Raw genomic sequence first — 27,172 nt, 5'->3', positions numbered from 1 at the left:
GGTTTTATTTATGTTGCTGTTGTACTTCTGATGCAGTTCCACCAAACATTGCTGGTCAAAGTGGACCACAGGATTTGGCAGTGCTCAAGAATGGGCAGATAACCCTGGAGTGTAAATCGGATGCTGTACCACCTCCAACACTGTCTTGGCTAAAGGATGGCAAATCATTAAAGGTAGGAGCCAAATTCTGCAGCTGGATTTTGGGAGTCTTGAGAACGGAAGAAATACAAACAGCAGTAGGCTATTGGGCTCTCCTAACTGCTGTCTCTTTATAAAGATCATGGCTAATGTTTTACCTCAATGCCACTTTCATGCATAGTGAACCTTTAGAATTCTTTACATAATGATGCCTGGCCACTCAGTATGTTCAAGACTGAGATTGAAATAGTTTTATATACTCAAAGAATCAAGAGATCTAAGATTTCATGAACATCCTGAGTGGTCGAGCCCTATCATCTCATATGTAAAGAATTCGATAGTTTCACTATTTTCTGCATGAGGAAATTTCTTCTCATCTCCACCCGGAATGGCTGATCGTTTATTCTGAGACTTGGATTCCTGGTTCTGTATAGGAGACCCAGCCAGGTTAACCCGACCATGCCTCAGAATGATTTTTGTCTGTTTCAATGACACCACCTATTCTTCTAAACTCATGAAAATATAGGCCCATTTGGTTCAATCCTACTCTGTGGTACAGATCTCCATTCCAATAATTAATCTAAAGAACCTTCAGTGCAAATTTTGTTGTTGTTGAAATTAATATTTGCTATATTCCATAACTCCAGAACACACCCTAACGTTCCTTACTATTGGATCCCCTGAACAGAAATAAATTTGTTCCAGAAAACACCAGATTTTAAGGAGGATCTAACAAGTAGGGTGGCAAAAATGCCCCTTTCTCAATTATCTATTATATCCTTACATGCAGCTACATCTAGGCTATCATCCCTAATGGTTACCTACAAGACTCTAACCAGAGATTGTTCCAGAAATTTGACCAACAATCTTTAAAATGCAGTTTTATCACTCGTATCTCTGTTGCCTCCTTCCCTGCTGGCCTATTGTAGTTTAATCATGTTCTTATCTAAGCCTCTTCACTGCTAAAACTCAGCAGTGACTGTCGGTGGTTTCTCTCTGGTCAGCGGCACCAGCAAGATAAATAGGCTCACAGGCAACTATTCGTAGTCTGTGCCATGATAAAAATGTGTCTCAATCTAGTAACTGGTCTCAGACCCTTTCTCTGACAGCCCTCCACACTATCCACAACACCTCCTACCTTTGTGTCATCACCAAACTTACTAACCCATCCCTCCACTTCCTTATCCAGGTCATTTATAAAAATCACGAAGCGTAATGGGCCCCAGAACAGATCCCTGAGGCACACCACTGGTCACCGACCTCCATGCAGAATATGACCCGTCTACAACCACCCTTTGCCTTCTGTGGGCAAGCCAGTTCTGGATCCACAAAGCAGTGTCCCCTTGGATCCCATGCCTCCTTACTTTCTCAGTAAGCCTTACATGGGGTACCTTGTCAAATGTCTTGCTGAAATCCATATACAGTACATCTACTGCTCTTCCTTCATCAATGTGTTTAGTCACATCCTCAAAAAATTCAATCAGGCTTGTAAGGCACGACCTGCCTTTGACAAAGCCATGCTGACTATTCCTAATCATATTATGCCTCTCCAAATGTTCATAAGTCCTGCCTCTCAGGATCTTCTCCATCAACTTACCAACCACTGAAGTAAAACTCACTGGCCTATAATTTCCTGGGCTATCCCTACTCCCTTTCTTGAACAATGGAACAACATCCACAACCCTCCAACCCTCCGGAGCCCCTCCCATCCCCATTAATGATACAAAGATCTTCTCCAGAAGCTCAGCAATCTCCTCCCTCACTTCCCACAGTAGCCTGGGGTACATCTCATCCAGTTCTGGTGACTTAGCCAAATTGATGCTTTCCAAAAGCTCCAGCACATCCTCTTTCTTAATATCTACATGCTCAAGCTTTTCAGTCTGCTGCAAGTCATCACTACAATCACCAAGATCCTTTTCCATATTGAATACTGAAGCAAAGTATTCATTAAGTACCTCTGTTATTTCCTCGGGTTCCATTTACACTTTCCCACTGTCACACTTGATAGGTCTTATTCTTTCACATCTTATCTTCTTGCTCTTCACATACTTGTAGAATGCCTTAGGGTTTTTCTTAATCCTGCCTGCCAAGGCCTTCTCATGTCCCCTTCTGGCTCTCTTATTTTCCTTCTTAAGCTCTTTCCTGTTAGCCTTATAATCTTCTAGGTCTCTAACATTACCTAGCTCTCTGAACCTTTTGTAAGCTTTTTTTTCTTCTTGACTAGATTTACTACAGTCTTTATACACCATGGTTCCTGTACCCTACCATAACTTCCCTGTCTCATTGGAACGCACCTCTACATCTGCGTTTGTTGTGAGTCTGCTTCTGTCAGCCGTGGTTAGACCTGATGCAGTCAGCTGCTGGTAATCACTTGGGTTCTCTGCAATGACACTGTTAACGGGTACACTTATTTTCTCTGTCTGAGTGAGCGACAAGAAGGTGAGTCATAAGATTTAACCTGAGTCCAGGGTTTCCACGGGCTACCTCGTCGGGTCTGCACACAGACACAGGTGTCATTTGTCAAAAGTACCAGCTGTGGCTGTATCCATCCTGGAGAAAACCCTGCCTTTTCAGGCAGCTCTCTCACCGTGATTTGGTCACCGGGCTGTGGGAGGACTGTCCACCCTCCCTCTAGATTGGCATGATCAGCAATATGTTATTGCTGTTTTCTCTGTCCCTCAGTGCATTAAACTGATTACAATGATCCTTCACATCTCCATATGGTCTTACTAAATTGGCTCCAGTAATTTCTTCTTCAATTTCTGTCATTCATGTTCTTCTGTTGCTATCTTTGTCCATTGATCTGCACGTTCATTCCCTTTCTGTATCTTGCTCTCCCCTTTCTGGTGTGTGTTTACTTCAATTGCTGCCACCTCTGCAGGCAGCTGCACAACTTCCAACAGCTCTTCTCTGTGTTTGGCTCCGACCCTTGGGACCTCCTGACGTGATTCATAATCATTGTTCCACCTCCTTCTCGGGGCTGCTGTCTCTCTGTGATCACAGATGTTCACTGTTCCTGTCTTTTCCATTGTATTTCTTCCTTTCTCAAATCTAAGATAGCATCGATACTGATGGCCCTGTGTCCACTAGCACTTCACCTTGTTGCTCCTCCCCCCAATAAACCTCTTGTGTACATCCATGGGTGACCATCACTGGCAGTAGAAGCTGCCACTAGACGTTTGTCTGACCTGGATGCTGACCTCACCAGCTCTATAATCTGTTCGGCAGTCAAATTGTAAAGAGGGCACCGCTGTGGATTCTGCCTGCTTTGGTGATTTTCACACCTTCCTTGCTTTCCAGGACACTGCCTCCAGCTGTGGCCTGAGTGCCCACCGCTATAACAAATCATCTCCTATACCTTTCCACATCTGCTCCTGCAGTTCCTTGCTAGGTGCCCAATTGCTAGCACACAAAGCAAGTACCTTATCACTTCTCTCCTCCCTCTGATGTATCTTCCCAGCCCATAAGACAATAAGATATGAGAATTAGGCCATTGAGCCCATCAAGTCTGCTCCGCCATTTCATCATGCTCCCCATTTTCCTCTCAGCACCAATCTTCATGTATCCCTTCATGCCCTGACCAACAAAGAATCAATCAACCTGTGTCTTAAATATACATAGAGACTTGGCCTCCACAGCTGACTGTGGCAAAGAATTCCACAGATTCACCACTCTCTGGCTAAAAAAATTCCTCCTCATCTCCGTTCTAAAAGGATGCCCCTCTATTCTGAGGCTGTGTCCTCTGGTCTTAGACTCTCCCACCATGGGAAAAGTCCTCTCCACATCCACTCCCTCAAGGCCTTTCACCATTCGAAAGGTTTCAATGAGGTTACCCCTCACTCTTCTTCTGAATTCTAGTGAATACAGGCCCAGAGCCATCAAACATTCTTCATATGACTTGCCATTCAATTCTTTTGCAGGTTAGGTTGATCCCACCACTATCGCCAAATCTAAAACTTCCAGGTGGGCTGAAATCAGGCCTTCCTTCAACATTTTCAGGAAAACTTGGTCATCCCTCCCTGGATTATCCAACCAAGAATAGTCTTCATACACTTGATATTTACATTCTGCGTAATCCATTGCAGGTTCATCAGCTCTCTGATCCACTGACATTATTGTTCCCCAGTTACTCTCACCTCTTCCCAGTCACTACCTCACTTCCACCTAAAACAATTGATATCTCTCTTATTGCTGGAGCTCCCAGTAGTTGTCCATGTACCATCCTGTACTCCCTGGCCCATACTGTCCTAAATATTCCTCGGGCATTTCACTTTTACCAACACATGTAAATCTTTGGGGTGCATCTGATGAATTTCAATCATTTCCTCCAGCTTGCACCAGAACTCTTGTTTTTCCACAGATGACTTTAAGTGAGGGCAGCTCTGACAAAAAGTTTTGCTTCTCTCAGGGGGTAAAGCGCTTATCAAGTTCAAGGGTCAAGGCTGCTGACCACACAATGGGTCACGAACTGGGTATAACCTCTCCCTCAAATATCTCCACACTAATTCCCACACTACACAAAATATAAATGATGGATAAAAGTTAAACAATACATACTTAAAACCACAGAATATCTACTCTGTATCTGCCACTTGTGTGTGTCTGAACGCATAATGCCTGTTGTATTCCTTTGCAATTAAAACTCTTACACCAAGGTTGCAGACTTATTCTAAAAAAACATACAAACACACTCACAGATGAGTCCACTACAATAGTTCCCCAAACAAATATACACCCGCACCCCACTGGTGTCCCAAATGATATATTTACCAGTTCAGCTCTCTGCCGTATCCATGATACTTTGTGATCTTGTCATCATTGACCTGAATTGATCTAATCATGGTTGATAATCTTAAAAATACTCACCCACTTAGACTGCTAAGATTGCAGACCAAACATATCCCGGTTGAGCCCCCAAATGTTGTAACTGTCAATGAAAGTCACCGGAGAGACATGCAGCTGGTAGGATAAAAGTCCTTCTGCAGCACACACAAGCTGACAGGATTTGGAGTGACTCTGGAGGGTGGCTTGCTGACCCAATATTAATCACATTTTCAGTTTCAGACATTTCTTTTTGCTTTTTAAATAGCTCTGTTAAATAATAAAGCACTTCAGCAATCATTTCTTGGTAGGCATGTTTTTCTACCTTGTGGCCTCTGCTCCTGACCTACCTGGAAGTCACTGGCCAAACACAGTGCAGCTCTGTTTCCTCAAAGGTAACAGCAGGACAATTTCTATAGTTGCAATACATTCATAATACTTCCTTTGAATTACATAAAATTTTCAAACACCTTGGTCTTCACACCAACACTCCAGATACCCAAAGTCAATGTTAATCATTGCTGTCTCTGAGCTGCATTCGTACATAAGCAGACATCTCAGGTCAATGAGTTATTTCCTGGTTTGCAATCAACCCCAGTCTGCAGCTCCAGGAAGACCATTGTTCTGAGCAGCATTTTAAATTCAATTCTGGATGCTACCGATCATTTCAAGATTCTGTACTGCTTCTTGTTCCTAAGGTGCGTCTTGCCATAGTAGCTGCAAAGCTAACATTTCACTGCTTCAATCTGCAGGCCACCCCTCGTATACGTATCCTGTCCAGTGGGAGATACCTTCAGATTAATAATGCAGAGCTTGGGGATGCAGCTCGATATGTCTGTGTAGCGAGCAACGTTGCAGGGAAGATGACAAGAGAGTTCACTGTAGCAGTGAACGGTGAGCATATACATTCAAATCCTTCCCACCTTCCTACAGTACAGCAATTATCAGCAGAGATGGATAGAATTATGAAATTCAACTTCTGATGCTGCGATCATAGAAGATTCATTGGAAAGACAATAAGAGTACCGGCTTGAGATTTAGCTCAACAAGAAATTGAACCTATTGGGTCATCAGAATCCAAAAGTCATTTCTTAAGATTGTCAGTGCTAAAGCAATACTTTAAGAAATTCCAAATGGTCTGCACCAAATTTTATGGATGTTCTTTCTCATGATACCGAGAGAACTCCTACCATAACTACAAAGCTGAGACCGCTTTGGCATAATTTTCTGAATGGTAGTTTATGTGTATGAAGAATTAAAATGAACTTCAAAGGTGCAAGGACTCTGTTTTATACAAAACATATGATAAATGAAAGGCACCTTAAAAAGAACTTTTAATTGTTTACAAATGTGTCTTTAAACATGCTAAACTGGTGCTGATACTCTGTTGCTTTTCACGTGCAGTTGCTCCGACCGTCGAAGGTCCGCAGATGGTGACTGCCCATGTGAACCAACCAGTACTGCTCAAATGTGTTGTGAATGGCTTACCAGTTCCCCAAGTTACCTGGAGAAAGGATGGTGCCATTCTTTCAGCAAGCAACTTGAGGTCAGGAACCATTGTTTATGTAGTATTTGTTCTTTTTTATGTGATGGGGGATGGTTTCCAGAGAAATGCTGAGCAAACAGTTTTTACAGTTTCAGACACTTTTTTTGCTTTTTAAAAAGCTCTGTTAAATAATAAAGCGCTTCAGGAATCATTTGCAGCTTTTCCCTGTCAGCCAGTCCTTGGTAGGCATGCTTTTCCACCTTGTGGCCTCTGTCCTGGCCTACCTGGAAGGCACTGGCCAAACAGAGTGCAGTTCTGTTTCCTGTCTCTCTCTAAAGAAAGGATTATTAATCCGAACCACAAAGAGACTGAATTATTAATCCTGTGAGTATTACAGTCAAAAACACCAGAACATAAGAAATAGGAGCAAGAGTAGGCCATCTGGCCTGTCGAGCCTGTTCTGCCATTCAATAAATTCATGGCTGATCTGGCCTTGGACTCATCTCCACTTGCCTGCCTTTTCCACGTAACCCTTAATTCCCCTAATATGCAAAAGTCTATCCAACCTTTTCTTTTAACATCAGACAGATGCTTGGTACACATGTCATTCCCTTTCCCAGTATGTAAACAAAAGCTTTTAGTTGCCTTTAATGTATCAGCCTCTCCCAGGCACTTCCCACTCTCTTTGTATCACAGCAGTCAATTTAGTGTGACCACAATCCTTATTCCTTGTAGCTATTTTGTCTGATCTATTGGATTGCAAAGTTACTGGAGAAAGAGATGTCAATTACATTGGTGTGGGTGTGGAATTTTTGCTAGTTTCCATAGCCAGCAACAATGTTGGTTAGACCCAAAGAGAGTATGTATTAACTAACAGTTACATTTACTGATTTAGTTAGGAGCTAAATTTGGTTTTGTTAAAAGCAAGAATGCACTTTATAAATATGATATGACTGTGTGCATGCCCACTAGGTTTCTCTAACACTCCCTGAGTAGTCAGAATAAAAAGGCTAATATCCAGGAAGTGAAGTTCACGTTACCCAGGCATCCCTCAGTCCCTGCAACTTCGACATACAAAATGCTCTATTCTTATCCTCTTTTCTTATCAGTTTGATTTTGATTTCATTGTTTCTGATTTAACCAGCTAGTTTATGTCAGCTCTTCATTGGATCTGACCAAAGGCTACTGTAGCTCATTACTCTACCACCAAAGGAGAACTTGTGCCTTATATCACCTCTCTTTTTTCCTCCCAGAGCCAGACCCATTCAAATCAGTTCTGGCCACCTTAAGTCAGTTGCTAAGGTCAGGTTACTTTAGTGCACAGATAGCTCCTTTCAGCTCTACACATCTGGCCAACAAAATTCCACAAAGGCCAGGCCATATACGGTAACATAATTACTCCCTGAAAGACTGTGGCCAAACTAATCGGCTTTTAGTAACAACTGTGATACCAAACTTCTTCCAGATTTGTAACAATACAATTTAAATGATCAAATTCTTCACCCACTATGATGGGATTAGAACTTGGCCCCTCCAAAATGATAGTTGAGACTTTTGGATTACCATTTGGGAGGTACGACCATGTTCCTGCCATCCACAGTCCATTACCTCTACTTAAATGCTCACATCATGTTGAAAACCACCAGCTTAAATCCTGTTAGTCTTTTGTACATCTAGCTGGACAGCAGTTGTTAACCAAAGACCTTATGTGGTATTGTGAACCTTGCAACATGTTAACCAGAAAATGCACAGTTGCTGCTGCAATCTACGAGTAACTAATTGGTCCTGAAGCACAGGTACTAATGAGAAGACAAGAGAACCCCTATTTAGACGCACTTACTGTTTCTTTTTTTAAACCAGGTATTCTTTCTCAGAGGATGGTTCACTGCACATTGACTCAGCTCAAGTAACAGATACAGGCCGTTATCTATGTATGGCAACCAATGCCGCAGGAACAGCTCGTAAGAGAATTGATGTACAGATCTATGGTAAATGCATTTCAAATCATTGGCATAAATTGCTGATAGCATCTTCGATCCTATCTGATTTGCTGTTAAAGGTCTTGCTATACGCAGGGAGGTTTCACTTTCAAAATAGCAGGCTGCTTCTTTTGAAGTCACATCAGCTACAAGTGTGTTCCGTTAAGTTATTTTGTTAGGGTTGCAGCTTGGAACAAGCCCTAACGGCCCTTCGAGGTTCACCAGCCAGCAACCCACCAATTTAATGGTAGGCTGACAATTTGCAATGCCTGATTAGCTTACTAACCGGTAAATCCTTTGACTGTGGGAGGAAACTGGAGAACCCGGGAAAACCCATGCACACATAAGAAGGAGCGTACGAACTCACTGACAGAGGACACCAGAACTGAGCTCCGAACTCCAACTGCTGTGCGAGCCACTAAGCTACTGTGACGCCCCATTGTAAAATCAGTTGATAATCCCGTCCAATGCAGTTTTTATTTTATGTTGCTTTTAGATTAACATTGAAACGCTAAAAATAGGAGCAGGAATAGAGCATTCAGCCCCCAACACTGCTCTGCCACTCATTACTGTCATCTCAATACCACATTTCTGCTCTCATGGGAATGATCAGCTTCTGTATTTTGTACTAGAACAGGCTGCTTTCCAAATAATTGTAAACAATTAAAAACATCGGGAAGCATTTTTCACATGAGCAAATATAATTTACTTTTTGAATAGAATGAATTTCATAAGCACCTTAATTGCAATACCACCCTTATCATACGTATTTCTTTGTTCATTTTGATTTTTGTTCATCGGGCACTTCAGCCCCGCTTATGAACGATACTTCATTTTCCTGGCACGTAGCTAACACTGTTCCTGTAAAAGGTCATTAAGATGAAAGATTATCGTTGTTGCTCTCTCCACAAACGTCGCTTGAGCTGAATCATCTATTTTTAGTTTGAATGTGCACCACAAATGTGTCCCTAGCTAATTACCTTCTCTTACTTTCAATGCACCAACCAACAATGCTCAAAAGAAGCAGAAAATATGGTATTTAATATGTCATGCTCATTTCCAGTACAGGGGTAGATAAGGATGTACTGTCTATGTTAAATTGCTAACGCATTTCTCATGAGTAATGTTCAGTGATTAGATCTAAGCAGCCCTCATAGATTGTTATCTATCTGTGCAAATGAGCCACACAGTTCCATTGAAGCATTCATTGTATGATTGACAAGTTCTGTTTGTCCAAGTCAGTTTTCCATTATATCTTTCAGTTCCTCCATCCATTGCTCCTGGCCTCAACAATATCACTGTTCTAGTCAATGTGCAGACCACTCTGGCTTGTGAAGCTTCTGGTATCCCAAAGCCAACAGTCAGCTGGAAGAAAAATGGACACCTGCTCAGCACTGATCAGAATCAGAATATGTACAGGTGATTATACCTCGTTGTCTTTAAAAACAGTCATTCATAAAATCATCCAGTGGAGTGTTTTGGGTGAATTTGTCCCTGAAAAAAATTAATGATGTTGACTGTTTTATTATAAAATAATGATTTATAAGATCATGGAATCATAAGGAACAGTCACAGGCCCTTCAGCCCACTACACGCATTCCAGCCATCTATCCATCCCATTTACCAGCACTTCATCTAGAACTTACAGTGCCTTGCTCTTTCAATGCTCATTGAAGTACGTTATGAATGTGTGACAGCACCTGCCTTACCCATCCACTCAGGTAGTGTTTTCAGATTCCAGTATCCTTCTGGGTGAAAAGATTCTTCCAAAGATCCCTTGAAAATGTTGTTGTCTGGTTTCGGATAACTCTGCTGTGGTGAAAAGTTATTTCCCATCTACAGTATATCCCCCGTTCTTTTCATATCTCTTTTCACCCTCCTCTGCTCCAGGATAAACAAACTCAGCTAATCCAGTCTCTTCTCAGAAGCTTCAAAGTGTCTAAAAGAACTAATCAACTTCTCAGAAACGCAATGACAATAATTTTGCCCTTGCTTGATTGACTGTACTTTTGTATTTTTTAAATTCTTTTCACATAGGTCCTTACACTCGTAAAACAAAATAATAATTTGCTGAACTGAATCTGAATCACAATCAGGTTTAATATCACTGGCATATGTCGTGAAATTTGTTGTTTTGCAGCAGCAGTAGATTGCAATACATAATTTATTTTTATATGGTCTTATCATAATTTATGTTTTTTATTATTATCTAGTGCAAAAAGAGATGTAAAAATATTGAGGTAGTGTTCATGGGTTCATTGTCCATTCAGAAATCGGATGGTGGATAGTAAGAAACTGTTCCTGAAACTGTAAGTTTATACTAAAGAAGAGGTGACAGGTACTAAGTGAAGCCAGGTGAGGGCGAAGGTAGGTGGTGGGGGGCGGAGGGGAGGAGGAATGAAGTGAGAAGCAGAAGAAGGAGGAATCTGATAGGAGAGTAGAGTGGACCATGAGAGTAACAGAAGGAGGAGGAACATTATAGGCAGGAAATAGGGATATGAGGAGAGGAGAAGGGGTAAGAGGGAACCAGGATGGTGATTCAATGTTACTGTCGTCAGGTTGGAGGATACCCTTGAACATCCTGACAGCATAATCATCAATTTCTCCAATGAATGGACTTTATCCCCTCCCCTTCTCTTATTCTCTATTCTTGTTCCACTCTTACCTCATCTCTTCTCATCACCTGCCCATCACCACCCTCCGGTGCCCCTCCTCCCCCTTTTCCCTATGGTCACTCTCCTCTCCTATCCTCCTCCTTCAGCCCTCTACCTTTTCCACCTATCACCTGCCAGCTTCTCAGTTCGCTCCCCTCCCCCGCTCGTCTACCTTCTCTCTCACCTGACTTTACCTATCACCTGCCGGCTCGTACTCCTTCCCCTCTCCCCACCTTCTTAATCTGGGTTCGTTCCCCATCCTTTCCAATCCTGATGAAGCGTCTCAGCCAGAAATGTTGATTGGTTATTCCTTTCCATAGGTGCTGCCTGACTTGCTGAGTTCCTCCAGCATGTTGTATGTGTTACTCTTGATTTCCAGCAGCTGAAGACTCTCTTGTGTTTACTCTTTGAGAAGAATTCTGTCCTTTTGTTAATGTAGTAAGAAAAAAATGCTGTATTACTTCATTATATAAAAAATACTTATAATGTCAGAGCAGTGCTGAGTCAGACCAGACTGGAGAGTTTGTCTAGTGAGGCTTTATGAGCAGAACTGAGGAAGAAGAAAGGTATGACCATGTTAATAGGATTGTATATAGACCACCCAACAGTCCATGGGATTTAATGGAGCAACTTTGTAGAGAGATTGCAGACTGTTGCAAGAAGCCTAATGTTGCGATAGTAGGTGATCTGAACTTTCAACATGTTGACTGGGACTCCCATACTGTAAAAGAGCTGGATAGGAAAAAGTTTGTCAAATGTGTTCAGGGAAGTTTTCTTAATCAGTACATAGAGAAAGAAAAGAAGATGTAAATAAGATTAAAACAGCGCAGAGAAAATTTACAAGTATGTTGCCAGGACTTGAGGACCTGAGTTATAGGAAAGGTTGAATAGTTTAGGACATTATTGCTAGAATATAGAAGATTTAGGGGAGATCTGATTGAGGTATACAAAATTATGAGGAGTATAGGAAAGGTAAATAAATAGGCTTTTTCCACTGAGGTTGGATGAGACAACTAGAGATCATGGGTTAAGGGTGAAAGGTGAAATGTTGAAGGGGAATTTCACTCAGAGGGTGGTGAGAGTGTGGAACAAACTGTCAGTGCAAATGGTGGATGCGGGTCGGTTTCAACATTTTAAGAGAAATTTGGATAGGTACGTGGAAAGGAGGGGTACGGAGGGCTATGGTCCCGGTGCAGGTCAATGGGATGAGACAGAATAATGGTGCAGTATGTATTAGTTGGTCCAAAAGGCCTGTCTCTGTACTGTAGTGTTCTATGACTCAATGATTCTATTTCTCTTTCCTTCATTGCCCAATCCAAGACCAATGCTCCATGGGCCTTTCAGCATTCCCAGCCTGTTTTACCATCTATAAGAGCACTCACTGTTTTATTTTTAAGGATTAGATTTATTTGTCACAAGTAGATTGAATCATATGGTGAAATGTGTTATTTGCATCAACGACCAGTGGTTGATGGTAGTGATTATCATGATCGAGAGATGTACCCATTGAGATTGAATAGTAGTTTTGAGTGCACTTGACCTACGAGCAGGTCAAAGGGCTTACTACATTGCACAAGTCCTTGTGATTTGTGCACTGCAGGAACCCTCAGAGCAGATCTAAACCAGACATTGGAGCTCAGTGAAAACACAGGCTTAGGCTACCCATCTTTCCTGATTGAAGGAGGCAGTGGACCAAAACAATGTGATAAAAGGAAACTTCTATCATTAGTTAATTATTTTAATATCTTTGCATTAGACTGCTTTCCTCTGGTTCCCTTGTAATCATCTCACCCACTGTGGAAGACACTGCACGCTATGAGTGCCAAGTCTCGAACCATGCTGGAGAAGATCAAAAAGCCTTCCAGCTTACTGTACAAGGTGGGTATTATCAAATTAAGATGCAGCTGATTTTTTCACTTTGAGAGCATGATACAGCTTCATCCTGTTTAATGCATGCTTTTGTGATTTAAAACTGTGTATTAGTTCCTAATAGTAATCAATGGAAGAATTCATCCCTAATACACAATGAACAAAATCATTATGGACACCAAGTGCAGATAATGGACTGACTTCATACAATGCTACCAACGATTGCATTCTCCAAATCTTCATTTTAATTGTAACATTCAGCATGATTGTTGATGTCTTCAAATTTTTTATAGTTTCTAACTTGTTGAAGTAGTGAAATCATTTAATTTTCACTCCCGGATGATTCTGGCATCTCCAAGCCTGAATGCTTGAAACTGCAGTGAAAAAACTCAGTTCTGAATTGTCTTGCTGCTTATTCCTTGTCAACTGTCACTGATCAAAAAAAAAATCACTTTTTTTATGCACAATACACACATAACTGATGCCCTTTAACAACTAATCGCTCTAAGTGCAGTGTAGCATGTAGCAGCCATAGAAGAGCATGTGACTGGTGCTAGTTAGAAGTTATACAGCAACAGTCTCCAGTGGCAAAAGTGTCCCGAAAAGTGAAGGAAACCACTGCAATTTTCTCAATTAGTTTTTGTTCTTTCAGAGTTGTCCCAAATAAGTGACTGCCCCAATTAACCAATGGCCCAATTAAGTGGAATCCACTGTATTACCTATAGTAATATTAATGGAACCACAATTTACTAAAATAAATTAGTAGATTCTTTATTCTGAAAATAATATATTGTAAGTTTTGGTATCAATCCAGCCACACTCCACTTCCCTTCACAAATACTGCTGGATTTGTATTCCTGTGTACACTCGTGTATCAGGTCACATCACCTGTTGCATAAAGTATGCAGAGCCCCATTGATACAAATAACCTCTCAATATGGAATTCCACCTGTTGCTATCAGATTCCTTTACCTCAGTTAATAATTTGCTGTGATTTAATGCTTATTTCTATACTTAGGAAAATGGTTGGTTAATTAGACTAAAAGATAGAGATGCAGAATTAGGCCATTTGGCCCATCGAGGCTGCTCTGCTATTTCATCATGGCTGTTCCAATTTTCCTCTCAGCCCCAATCTCCTGCCTTCTCCCTGTATCCCTTCATGCCCTGGCTAATCAAGGATCTATCAACTTCTGCCTTAAACATAGAGACTTGGCCTCCACAGCTGCCTGTGGCAAAGAATTCCACAGATTCAGCACTCTCTGGCTAAAGAAATTCCTCCTCATCTCTGTTTTAAAAGGACACCCCTCTATTTTAAGGGTACGGGCTTAGACTCTCCCACCATAGGAAACATCCTCACCACATCCACTCAGTCAAAGCTATTTGATAGGTTTAAATCAGGTTACCCCTTGTTCTTCTGAATTCTAGTGAATACAGGCCCAGAGCCATCAAGCGCTCTTCATACGACAAGACATTCAATCCTGGAATCATTTTCATGAACCTCCTTTGAACCCTCTCCAGTTTCAGCACATCCTTTCTAAGATAAGAAGCCCAAAACTACTTACAATACTCCAAATGAGGCCTCACCAGTGCTTTATAAAGTTTCAACATTATATCCTATCTTTTATATTCTAGTCCTCTTGAAATGAATGCTAACATTGCATTTGCCTTTCTCACCACAGACTCAATGTGCAAATGAACCTTTAGAGAATCATGCACAAGAACTCCCAAGTCCCTTTGGATCTCAGTTTTTTGAATTTTCACTTCATTTAGAAAATAGTCAAACCTTTCATTTCTTCTACCAAGGTGCATGACCATACACTTCCCGACTCTGTATTCCATCCGCAATATCTTTGCCCATTCTCCTAATCTGTCTAAATCCTTTTGTAGCCTCTCTACTTAAAAATAAGTACCTGCCCCTCCACCTATCTTCATATTGTCTGCAACTTTTGCAACAAAGCCATCAATTCCATTATCCGAGTCATTGACATACGGCATATAAAGAATTGGTCCCAACACAAACCCCTGTGGAACACCACTAGTCACCGGCAGCCAGCCAGTAAAGGGTCCCTTTATTCCTTCTCTTTGCCTCTTACCAATCAGGCACTGCTTTGTCCATGCTAGAAACTTTCCTGTAATCCCTCATATGTGGCACCTTATCAAAGGCCTTCTGAAAATCCAAGTACATCAACTGATTCTCCTTTGTCTATCCTGCTTGTTAGTTCTTCAAAGAATTCCGACAAATTTGTCAGGCAAGATTTTCCCTTGAGGAAATCATGGTGACTGTGGCCTATTTTATCGTGTGCCTCCAAGTACCCTGAGACCTCATCCTTAATAATAATCTTTCAGCCATGATTCAGTGATTCAGTGATGCCTACAACATCATACCTGCCAATCTAGAACTGTGCTGCAAGTTCATCTACCTTATTCCATAATCCATGCACATTGAAATACAACACTTTCAGTCCTGTATTCACCCTTTTCAATTTTGTCCGCCTTTTACATTGCAACACATCCTGTTGTATGCAATTTTGCCCTATCAACATCCTCTCCTCACTACTCATTGCCTCTGTTGGTAAACCAGCTAGCTCATCTTCAGCACTAATATCAGCCTTTCCTACGATACTTATTGCATTGAAATAGAGGCAGCTCAGGATACTGGTTGCACCATGCTCAACCTTTTGATTCCTAACTCTGTCTGAGGCCTTGTCAATATCTGCCTCTAAAACCTCTTCACTAACTGTTCTGGCACTCTGGTTTCCATCCTCCTGCAACTCTAGTTTAAACCCCACTGTGCAGCATTAACAAACCTTCCCACTAGAATATTTGACCTCCTCCAGTTCAGGTGCAAACCGTCCTTTCTATATAGGTCCCACCTTCCTGGAAGAGAGAGCAATAATCCAAAAATCTTACTATGCCCTCCTGTGCCAACTCCTGAGCCATGCATGAAACTGTATTAGTTTAAAATGTGAATGGGAATAAAAAGACATCTGTAACTGTGTGTGTGTGTGTGTGTGTGTGTGTGTGTGTGTGTGTGTGTGTGTGTGTGTGTGTGTGTGTGTGTGTGTGTGTGTGTGTGTGTGTGTGTGTGTGTGTGTCCATGTGCATTTTTCAGGTTAAGATCATCTCCATTCCAACTCATGGGTAACTGCCACACTCATGTTCAAGTAAAAACGGAAAAGTTAGTGTTGAGTGTCTTTTGTTTAGAAGCTGGGTTCATTAATGTCAAAGCTGTTTTTTCTACCAATGAAATGCCTCTTCACAAGAGTGTCAGTTGTTCCTGTTGGTTTTGATTGATTCAGTTCAGGTGGAAGTATTGGCCCTGAGGATCATCAGAGTCTGTCTTCCACCCATCTGAGATATTTATCAGGAGTGCTGCTTACTCAGGGCCTTTACCACACTCCATGATCCTTCCCATCCATTCAACAATCTCTGGTCCTCTACTATGAGACAGGAGGTACCATAGCATTAAGACAAGGACTTTTAGAATGAGGAAACAGCTTCTTCCCCTGGGCTGAGAGAACTACTGATCTCCCTGCCACCACCCAGATCTTATCACATATGAGGTGGCAGAAGCATTATACTGTTTATTTTTTAACTTGTGTAGTAAATGCACCTAATTATTTCTTAATTTAATTTTGGCAATATTACTTCGTATTGCATGTGTGAATTATATGTACTGTGTTGTGCACCTTGGTCCGGAGGGCCATTGTTTTGCTTGGCAGTATATAGTTGAATGTCAATAAACTGAACTTGAACTTTCTCTTTAGTTCCTCCTTCAATTGCTGATGAGGCGACTGACTTGTTGGTAACACGGTTGACACCAGCTGTTATTACTTGCACTGCCTCTGGCGTCCCAGAACCAAGGATTCACTGGACCAAAGATGGGGTCAGGCTGCCAGCAGAAGGAGAAGGCTATCTCATTCTCTCCACAGGTAATAGTGTGAACATATTCCTTGAAGTTCTGGAAATTATGGAGGTGTACAATACCTGAAAGAGGAAAGTAAGCTTCTAGATATAAGAACTGATCATCTTCCAGAATAAAAATAAGAATCTATTCTTTGTTTGCCAAAAAGCTGCAATTTTGTACCTGCTCCTTGATGGTAGTAATGCGAAGAGGGCATGTCCTGGATGTGAGGGTCTTTAATCATGGATGCTGCCTTCCTGAGGCACTGCCTTTTGAAGATGTCTTCATGGTGGGGAAGCTTGTGCCTGTGACAAGAGCTGCTTGACTCTAAGAACTTCTGAAGCCTCTATGATTCTGTTCACTGGCACCTCCATACCCAGGGATGATGCAACCAGTCAGAATGCTGTCCATGGTTCAAATTTGCCTTTGGTGACAAACCAAATCTGCTCAAACTTCTAATGAGGTATAGCTGCTGGCTTTCCTTCATTGTGATTAATTTAACATGGTGGCCTCAGGGTAGATCCTCTGCGATGTTGATATCCAGAAACTTGAAGCTGTTGCACCCTTTCCACCACTGACCTCTCGGTGAGGATTGGTGTATACTCCCCTGACTTCCCCTGTTTGAAGTCTGCAATCAATTGTTGCTGATGATGAATTCAAGGTTAATATTGCGATACCACTGTCAGCCAATATTAAACATAAATTTTATACATGGAGAATATATTGACTGGCTACATCACAGCCTAGTATGGAAACACCAGTGCTCTTGAATGGAAAATCATATAAATTGAGCATGCGGAATACTAAGGACATTCAGGATATTTTCCCATATTAAAGACACACTGCAGAGATTAAGTCAGCCTGCAAGTAAAAATATGTTTTCATTGACTTCAAATTTTAAGGAAAATTTAATCCATTTTAATTATTGTATTTTTTTTATTACTTTAACATGTAGGCACCTTTTGGCTTGTGACAGATCTTTATTATTGCACAACAAGTAATCTATAAATATATTATTTATGTAGAGTTAGCTTTTCTTTCACCCCAACTTCTTGTTAATTCAGGAACAATTGAGATCATTGCTGCCCAGCTCAATCACACAGGAAGGTACACATGTATTGCAAAGAATGCTGCTGGCTCTGCGCGTAAGCAAGTCAATCTCCGTGTGCAAGGTAGGTAGTTATTATATTTACATGATTTTATTTCAATGTTCAGGAATTAAACCACCATTCATTGTGAAGTAAATTACTTTTCTTTTCATCACTATTCCTTCCCGATATCACAGTCATGCCAATTTACTCAATCATTCAAGGGACGATTTAAACAGTTGTTCAAGAATCTCCAGTCACCGGGAGTTTATTGCATTGCTTTTCTTTGTGGGAGTGCATAATTCTGAAATCAAACATATTGCGAGCATATAGCTCTTCAAGAAAGAACATCTATTTGCAACTCCAGTTAGTCTTAGACTGAGCTAATAGTCACATTTCAGAACACTCTTTACTTTTACTTAGGACTCTTAACCTTGGCCTTAGTTTTATCTACTGTTGAAAAGTAGGTTTAACTTGTTCAACCAAATTCTGGCCATCATACCTGCTCCCAATCTGGAAGTGAGATTGTCAGAAATACACTCACCTGGTCCTTACTCGTACAGTCTCAATCAATGCTTATGTTTCATGGCTTTCAATAGGTACAGGTTGAAATTTCAAATCCTCATCCCAGCTTTCAAATCCCTCTGTGATATCACTCCTGTCCTTTTTTCTGTAATCTCTAGCTTTACAAGCCTCGTAGATATTTGTGCTCCTCCAAATCTGGTCTCCAGATCAAACCCACCATTGGCAGCTTTACACTGAACATTTTGGAACTCTTTGTGAAACTGCTTCCCTATCCATCTTTCCTCCTTTTAAGATGCTCCTTAAGAGTGAGAGGTGATCTTAATGAAACGCACAATACTCTTGACATGATGACATGAAAGGATAAATATCAAAATGTTGCCACAATTGAGAAACTCAAGTAATGGGACATAGTTAGAAGCTTACTGGTTGGTCATTTAAAAACTGAAGTGTGGAGGAATTTGTTCTTGTAGAGCATGAAGAACCTCTGGAATTCTCTACCCTGGAGGTTTAAAGAGGCTAGATCTTAAAAAGAGAAGTTGATAACATTTTGAACAGTCAGGGAAGAGAGGCTGTTGGGGAATTGATACAAAGGAGTCAAGTGAATAGCAGGGCAGGCTTGAGGGATAAGAGACCACACTTCCCAGTACCCTTTTATTTATTTTATATTTCTTTGTTGCATTTAGACTAATTACATTTTTACCACAATAAAAGTCAAGTGTAGAACCCACTGGTAGCAATCCTCCAGTCACAAAAGCACAACTCAACCACTATCCTGAGCGAAGTTTGAATCCAATTTCCAATTAATCCTGTGCATTTCAATTTTTTTGTCCACGCTTCCATGCTGACCCTTGTCAAACACTTCACTGAAATCCATTCGACCTACTACAGTCATTCCCTTCATTAACCCTCCTTTTTACTTTCTGGAAAAATATCAGTCAAGTTAAGTCTTTATTCTCTGGAGCGCAGTTGAATGAGGGGAAATCATATTGAGGTATACAAAATTATGGGGGCTATAGGAGGGGTAAATGATGGGGTTTGAGTCAAACTGGAATTAGAAGTTGTAGGTTTAGGGTGAAAAGTATGAGGGAACTCTGATGGGAAGCTTCTTCACTCGGTTGTGCGAGTGTGGAATGAGCTGCTAGCAGAATGATAGATGTGAGGTTAATATTTAAGAGAAGTTTGGGTAGGTACATGGATAAGAGGGTTATGGAGGGATATGATCTGGTTGCAGATAGATGAAACTAGGTAGAAGACCAGGCTGGCATGGTCTAGATTCAAGTACATTTATTATCAAGGAACATAAAAAATATACAGCCTTGAGATTGGCTTGCTCACAGGTAGCCACAAAGCAAGAAACACAAAAGAACCCAATTCAAGGAAAAAATGAAAACAAAAATAAAAACAACACTGAATGCGCAAGACAAAAAGAAATACAAGTCATGCAAATAATTGAAGCGAACAACAGCATTCGGAACCAAATATGGGTCTTCAGATCCACAGCCCAGAGTAGCTCCAAAGTTCATTATATTAGCGATGAACTGAAAGAAAAACCTGCATCTGAGCTGTGGGAGTCTATGACTTTGGTTGGACATGACCTACCCTGAACAAAACAACGCAGCCTGTCCTCAATTAATCTATATTTTTCTAAATGGATGTTTACTGTTGTGCAGAATTCATTCTGATAATTAAACAAGCTGGTTGAATCAAATCACCTATAATTTCTTAGTTTATCCCTTTCTCTGCAGTCTCCACTCTTCATTTTAGCTGATTGAGATGTATTTCATTCAAGACGAGCAGCTTATCCACTTTTCCTGATGCTAATCCCAATAATACTTTCTCTTTTTCAGGCACTATCTGTCCAATATTTCAAACCCTTTCTCCTTATCTACAGCATTGGTATTATCCATATCTTTTGTAAAGGCAGCTACTAAGTACAGGTCCACATTCCCTTATCCGAAATCCTTGGGGGCCAGTTGCATTTATGAATTCAGAATTTTTTGGATTTCAGAAAATTGATAATTATACAGTCGGCCCTCTTTATCCGCATGGGATTGGTTCCGGGACCTCCCGCGGATACCAAAAAATACGGATGTTCAAGATGGTGGACTTTAGGACCCAGCGGAGCTCTGGATCTTATTTAACCTGTCTCAGTGTGGTGGATTTTAGGACCCGATGGAGCTTGGGACCCGCCGCCTGCAGTGTTTCTGTTCCGGAAAACAATCACGATAGAAAATAAAGTGGAAATAATAAAGCAATCGGAAAGATTGCCATCGGTCATTGGAAAAGCGTTAGGCTACGATCGGTCAACGACCGGAACAGTTTTAAAGGATAAAGTGAGAATAATGGAGCATGTGAAGGCCCTGCCCCGATGAAAGCTACAATGATTACTAAGCAACGTAGTGGTTTAATTATTGAAATACATACGTTTCTTAAGTGTTTTATATGCAAAGAAAGGTAAAATATATACTATATACTAAGACAAACGTTTGACTAACTGACATTAAATAATACTGGATGTACCTGTTCCGACTTAAAGAACTTAGTTTTTTTTTTGGATCCTTGATCCGCGGTAACCTATGCACATCTTCCCATATACTTTAAATCATCTCTAGATTATTTATAATACCTAATACAATGTAAATGCTATGTAAATAGCTGCTATACTGTATTGTTTAGGGAATAATGACAAGAAAAAAAGTCTGTATATGCTCAAACAACGAGTGCTGGAGAGAGAACTCCTGGGTTTTCCCAATCCGCGCTCCTTTACAAATACTATTACAGTTTATTTATAGAGTAATATACTGATAAATGAAATAGTGGGATAATTATAGACCATAAATACACTAGCACATTTTATTTCCAACAAAAACATTCAATAAAACATAGAAATATACAGCTTCAAATGAACCGAATCAAACACATGGTAAATGACTTACTGGAATAAATGTAGAACATATATACTCTAGGACATATACAGGTTCAAACTAAGCTAAATATGTACAGGTACTCTAGTTAAGTTGCATTACGTCTGGCAAAAAAAGCTAAATACTCTGCAGGTACCTGATGGGCCAGGAACAGGATTCTCAAGTTATGAAGCAGCACTACAACAGATGGCGTTTTTAAAGACTTCTTCCAGTGTCATCTGTCTCATTAACATAGGTTTATGTCTAAGCAATCTCTTTTTAACTGAGTAAACTGCCATAATCTCTTGCTCACTGATAAATGCACTTTGTTCAAGGCTAACAATTAACTGATCACACATTTTTGCCATAGCAATTGCCTATGGGGATTTTTTCACCTGTGTTCACTATGTCATCATCATCACTACTATCTTTGTGCTTATCTTTATCTAACACCATTTCAGAAATTTCCCTGTCACTCAAGCGATGCACAACAGGTGCATCATTGTCAATGTTCAGCTTTTCTTCGATGTAACCTTCCTCTATCTTATTTACACTTTTGTTTGATAACATTTTAGCATAAGTTACGAGGTTTGATGTCATCATCTTCTCATTAGTGACACAAAATCCTTCAAAGTCTTGATCTGTAGGTTCATTTACATCAAACCTCATTGTAGGCCAAAGTCTGTGCCAAGCATTTGTTAATGTTTACTTATCAACATCATTCCAAGCATTAGCAACTGCGTAAATGGCATCCTTAACATTGAACTCTTTCAGGAAGGCTTGGATTCCTACTCCTCTGTTGACTGCAGAAAGCATACAATTCAAAAATTAGTCTTTATACTTGCTCTTCATGGAGTGTAAAATTCCTTGGTCACAAGGCCATAATATAGATGTCACATTGGGGGGGCAAGTAAATTGCGAAAACATTACTTTGCACAAGAAGTTCGGCAGGGGGATGTGGAGCGTTTGTCCAGGAACAATAAAATTTTACAGTTTTTCCAGTCCAGCTTGCCTGTAATGACCTTGTGCCGCTGGTACAAAATGGTTATTGAACCAGTCAGAAAACATTTCTCGGGTTACCCATGCTTTCTTGTTTGCATAATAATGCACAGGTAAATTGCATACACCTTTCAGACTTCTCGAATGTTGGGTTTTCTCAATCACTGCCAACTCCACCTTGTGTGTGCCTGCTGCATTGGCACACCCAAGAATAGTTAACCAACTAAATAGTTAACCCAAGAATAGATTTTCAGATATTTTACACCATGATGCTTCTTAAATTTCTGCAGCCAACCCTCTGAATATTGACGCTCACTTTCAATGTTCAGTTCTTCATGGTATACTAGACAACGGGGTGACCTGTTGGGGCACCCTTTGAGAGAAAAGTAGTGCAGTCTGATGTGACCAGAATGAACATTAAATTTTCCTGAACGCTAGTGGTATCGCTTTGCTTTGGAAATTGAAGATGAAAAACTCAGTTTATTAAAGAATAAAGATGCATAGCAAGACAAATATAGCTCCTCCTCGTTTAACGAAGAACACTTTTGATGGCATCATTTCTGGTTGATCTGCCACCCTTGTGCCTCTCGTTGTCATTCTGGAGAAGTGCAGCCCTTTCATCCCCCGTCTCTTCATCTCTTCTGCTGTTCGTTGTTTGTCTCTGATCCTGGAGACATGCATTTCTCAGCTCCTTTGTCTCTTCCTCTCTTCTCCTTCTGTGCCTGTTTTTGTCATTCTGGAGACGTGCATGCCTCTCCTCCTCTGTCTCTACTTCTCTCATCTTTTTTGTCCTGACTCTTTGATCCTGGCCTCATCGATCCTCATCCAATTCTTGTTCTCTCCCTCTCCTTGCTGCTTCCCGTTGACGTTTGGTGTCATCTCTTTGACCATAATGTCCCCCATCTCTTTCCACGCAGCATAATTAGGCTGACCATATTTTTTTTACCCTAATGCTGGATAGAAGATACGAAGCAATAACACCAAAGCCTCCAGGATGCTGATGATTCTTGATGATGTGGTTGGCACTCTCCTAAATGGACGTGATATAGTCACCGCTGTCCTTTGACTGCAGCAAAGTGTCTCGAAGTACGTCATTACAATGAGATTTAATTATCTCTTATTGATGGATGGCAGTTAGATCTGTCCCAATCCTGCACATGCTGATGGTGATTAGCAGAATGTGACTGCTCGAAATAGAGCTGCCCTGCCCTCATGCTTGGGTTGGTGTCGCTGCTGAGGCTGGTCGTGCGCATGCGTCATGGTGTCGTGTCCCGATTTCCATGACAGCGCATCGACTCTCGGGTGAAAGCGGGCCATGTTAATTTTGACGAATGAGCAATTTTATACGAATATATAACCCTGAAGTTTACCTGAATTCTGTAAGTTAGCGCATTTTAAATCAATTTAGCCAAAAAAAGTGCCGCTGTAATGCACCGTTTGGGCTAATGGGAGGTCACAGACAGACAGAGCATGAGAGTTTTAGTAGTATATAGATTCTAGCTTGTTTCATGATCAACATGCCATTCAGTGGCACACGTTCACTTCTTCGCTGTCCAATCCACTCAATCAGCACATCTTCATTTTTTGCCCTATGCAGTGTTTTCCTATTTTTCATTAGTTTATGGTCATCACTGTCACTAGAAAACTTCAGTAACTTGTCTTTCTGTTTCTTTAAATCGTATACAGTGGTAGCTCCGACACCATATTCTTCAGTAAGACGCCGCACAGACACACCACGATCAAGCTTCTGTAATAACTCCACTTTCTGCGTTATTGATAATGATAGATGCTTCCTTCTCTTTTTCTCATTGTTACCCATAGGGGTATCTGCAGCTCTTTTTGACATTTTCACAGTGAAATTAAACACAAAGTCAACAGTGAACACAAATTATCAGTGAACAGCAAATGCACGTGTAACCAGTTCAAGCACTGAGCCACAACTGACATCTGGCAGCCTCTGCTAGTGCTGCCACGTCACACCTGAGTGACATCAGCTGTTGGCGCACCAAACAAGCCTTGTTACGACACACTCCACACTCCACAAAAACTTTTCGGATTTCAGAATTTTGGATAAGGGATTGTGGACCTGTATTAGTTAATGATTATAAGATCAGAGAAACATACATCACAGAAACTGACCGTCTTAGCCACAACACTTGTACTGATCACGATGGCCATCCATTTTAATCCCATTTGCCTGTATTAGGCCCATAACCCTTTATATCTATCCTCTCTAAGTACCTGTCCAAACATCTTACTGAATCTACCACAGTCTCTTCCTCCACACATAACTTACCTTTTCCATTCCTAACAAGGCATGCATGTTAAGTTCTTATCTTTTACACACTTACAGAGCCTATTTGAATGTTTATTTTTTTAAACTATTTTGTTTTACAGGCCTTCCCTTTATCCTTATACTCTCTGGGCATTCTGCTGCATTAAATTGGAATTAGGTTCTTGGTATCTGCACAAATATTCCTTTCACCCCACAAGATTTGTTAACTAAAACTAAATCTGGAATTCACACCCAGCCACTTTGTTGAATGCGCAAAAGAAATTGTCTTTAATGCAATTCTGGATATCTGCGTCCTTTTTATCTTTCACGCTGGTTACATCCCCATTAATATTGGAGTGACTGAAGTGCTTTTCTTTTGCACATAGCAGATTTGTGCTTCAATTTTTCCAAGACAGGAGATCTATTGTACACTCTCAACAATCTATTTCCCTTATTTTGATTCTTTAGTTCAACCCATCTTATTTTATTTAACGATCCTTGTAAAATATTATTCCATCTGACAGATTGTTTCTTGAATCAATGTGGCTGCTGTCTCATTTCTTACTCCTCTGTGTCATATGAGAATCCTGTAGCCAGGAATTTTAAGCTTCCAGCGCTTTAAGTTTGTAAATCCCATGCCAACAGGTTCAATGACAACTCCTCTTCAATCATTTTGTTGTTGAGACAACTGGTAAAACCTTTTCACTATAGTTTAGCAACACTTTGACCACTTTGCATTAAAATTGGCTTTGTGTTTTATTGTGTATAATTTATGCTTACTCTATGTTTTTCTTGTGAATGATGCTTTTATATGCCATGTGCTTGTAATGCTGTGCAGAGTAAGTTGTTCTTTTCACCTGTGCATACATGTGCTTGTGTATTGAACAATAAACTTGACTTTGACTTTGTAATTAGTGGGCCGAAGGGTCTGTTTATACAATGTATGACTTTAAAGAGTACTCAACATAAAAGGCAAAATACATAAGACATTTTTTGGGCATTCAACAGCACTTAAAATCTTGCTCAGAAGGACCGCAAGCTTGTTTGCATCCACACTTCCTTTCCAAGCCATTGACCCATTATATCAGTTCCCTCATTGATGGCCACCAGAGTGTACCACAGACTTCATCATTTCCATGGCATTTCAATGATAACCTCATGGTTATGCTGTCCTAATCTGACTTTGGAATGCACCAGGATAGCCCTGGCATTCCATTTACCTTGAGGCAGAACATAAACCACGGTTCTGTACAAATTGACAGCAATGTCCGAAACTCTGAATCACAAACTTGATTGACTTGATCTGCAATTAGAACAAATATAGTTTGGAGTGGAAAGTACTGAGAAGCACTGGAACAGGTTTGTGCTCTTTATCCTGGCTTTGCAGTTTAAACATTGAAAATGTGTGATGTTACTTTTTGATTGGTGGCAAGTTTTATGGTTCTTTATCAGTGTGATTCAATTTTACATCTAGAACCTCCTGTGATTCAACCTCAGCCCAGCACTCTGGAGGTGATTCTGAATAATCCTATCACTCTTCCGTGTGAGGCGACTGGAAATCCAAACCCCACAATTACATGGCAGAAAGAAGGCATTAGTATTGACACCACAGGTAAAGTAGTCATCATCATTTCTTTTCAAATCTTTTTATTAGTTTTTTGAATAAAAACAGAAGAAAAATATTGTTACAAGACATTTGAGAGTACATAATAGATTGATAAACATTCAAATATATATTGATCCATACATAGAATCTCTCAAACTCATATAATAATATAAATGATTAAGAAAAACCCCCCCCAAAACAAAAAAAAACAACAACTAAATAAAAAAAAAACTAACCAACATGGGCAATCGCATAATGTTATATATATACAGTAGTGCCTATGACTCCCAACCTCCATCCACACAATTCAGGATAGTGACAATAAGGTTCAGGATCAGACCGTTTAATTCATATGAAAATGCTGAATAAATGGTCTCCAAGTTTCCTCAAATTTAACTGAAGGATCGAAAACCACACTTCTAATTTTTTCTAAACTTAAACAGGAAATAGTTTGGGAAAACCACTGAGATACTGTTGGAGGATTGGCTTCTTTCCAATTCAGTAAAATGGATCTTCTAGCCATTAGTGTAATAAATGCAATCATTCGTTGGAATGAAGCGGATAAACACTTATTATCCATCATTGGTAGGCCAAAAATTGCAGTAAAAGGGTGTGGTTGGAGATTAATATTTAAAACTCTTGAAATGATATTAAAAATATCTTTCCAATAGTTATGTAAGCAAGGACAGGACCAAAACATATGAGTCAACGAAGCTATATCAGAATGACATCTATCACAGGTTGGATTAACATACGAGTAAAATCGAGCAAGTTTATCTTTAGACATATGAGCTCTGTGTACGACCTTAAATTGTATTGGAGTATGTTTAGCACATATAGAGGATGAGTTTACCAATAATAAAATTTTTTCCCATTGCTCAGTAGAAATAGGGCAATGCAGTTCTTCCTGCCATTCCTTCTTAAT

The 27,172-nt window shown here is 40.4% G+C and overlaps 1 protein-coding gene across 1 annotated transcript in view; it reads left to right on the top strand.

Moving 5' to 3' along the window:
• The window catches only part of hmcn1 (hemicentin 1), a 489,515-nt gene that overhangs the window by 386,213 nt on the left and 76,130 nt on the right, over positions 1 to 27,172 (top strand). Inside the window, exons 71-79 of the mRNA XM_073063293.1 lie at positions 37 to 173; positions 5,712 to 5,853; positions 6,364 to 6,505; positions 8,306 to 8,433; positions 9,687 to 9,843; positions 12,835 to 12,956; positions 16,715 to 16,879; positions 17,916 to 18,023; positions 26,116 to 26,253. Of these exons, the coding sequence (XP_072919394.1) occupies positions 37 to 173; positions 5,712 to 5,853; positions 6,364 to 6,505; positions 8,306 to 8,433; positions 9,687 to 9,843; positions 12,835 to 12,956; positions 16,715 to 16,879; positions 17,916 to 18,023; positions 26,116 to 26,253 (1,239 nt within the window). The remainder of the gene's footprint in view (positions 1 to 36; positions 174 to 5,711; positions 5,854 to 6,363; positions 6,506 to 8,305; positions 8,434 to 9,686; positions 9,844 to 12,834; positions 12,957 to 16,714; positions 16,880 to 17,915; positions 18,024 to 26,115; positions 26,254 to 27,172) is intronic.

This window comes from Hemitrygon akajei, chromosome 12 (genome assembly GCF_048418815.1).
Source record: "Hemitrygon akajei chromosome 12, sHemAka1.3, whole genome shotgun sequence".
Taxonomy (NCBI): domain Eukaryota; kingdom Metazoa; phylum Chordata; class Chondrichthyes; order Myliobatiformes; family Dasyatidae; genus Hemitrygon; species Hemitrygon akajei.
The sequence above is the reverse complement of the archived record's forward strand: the minus strand, read 5'-3'. Positions and strand labels throughout refer to the sequence as shown.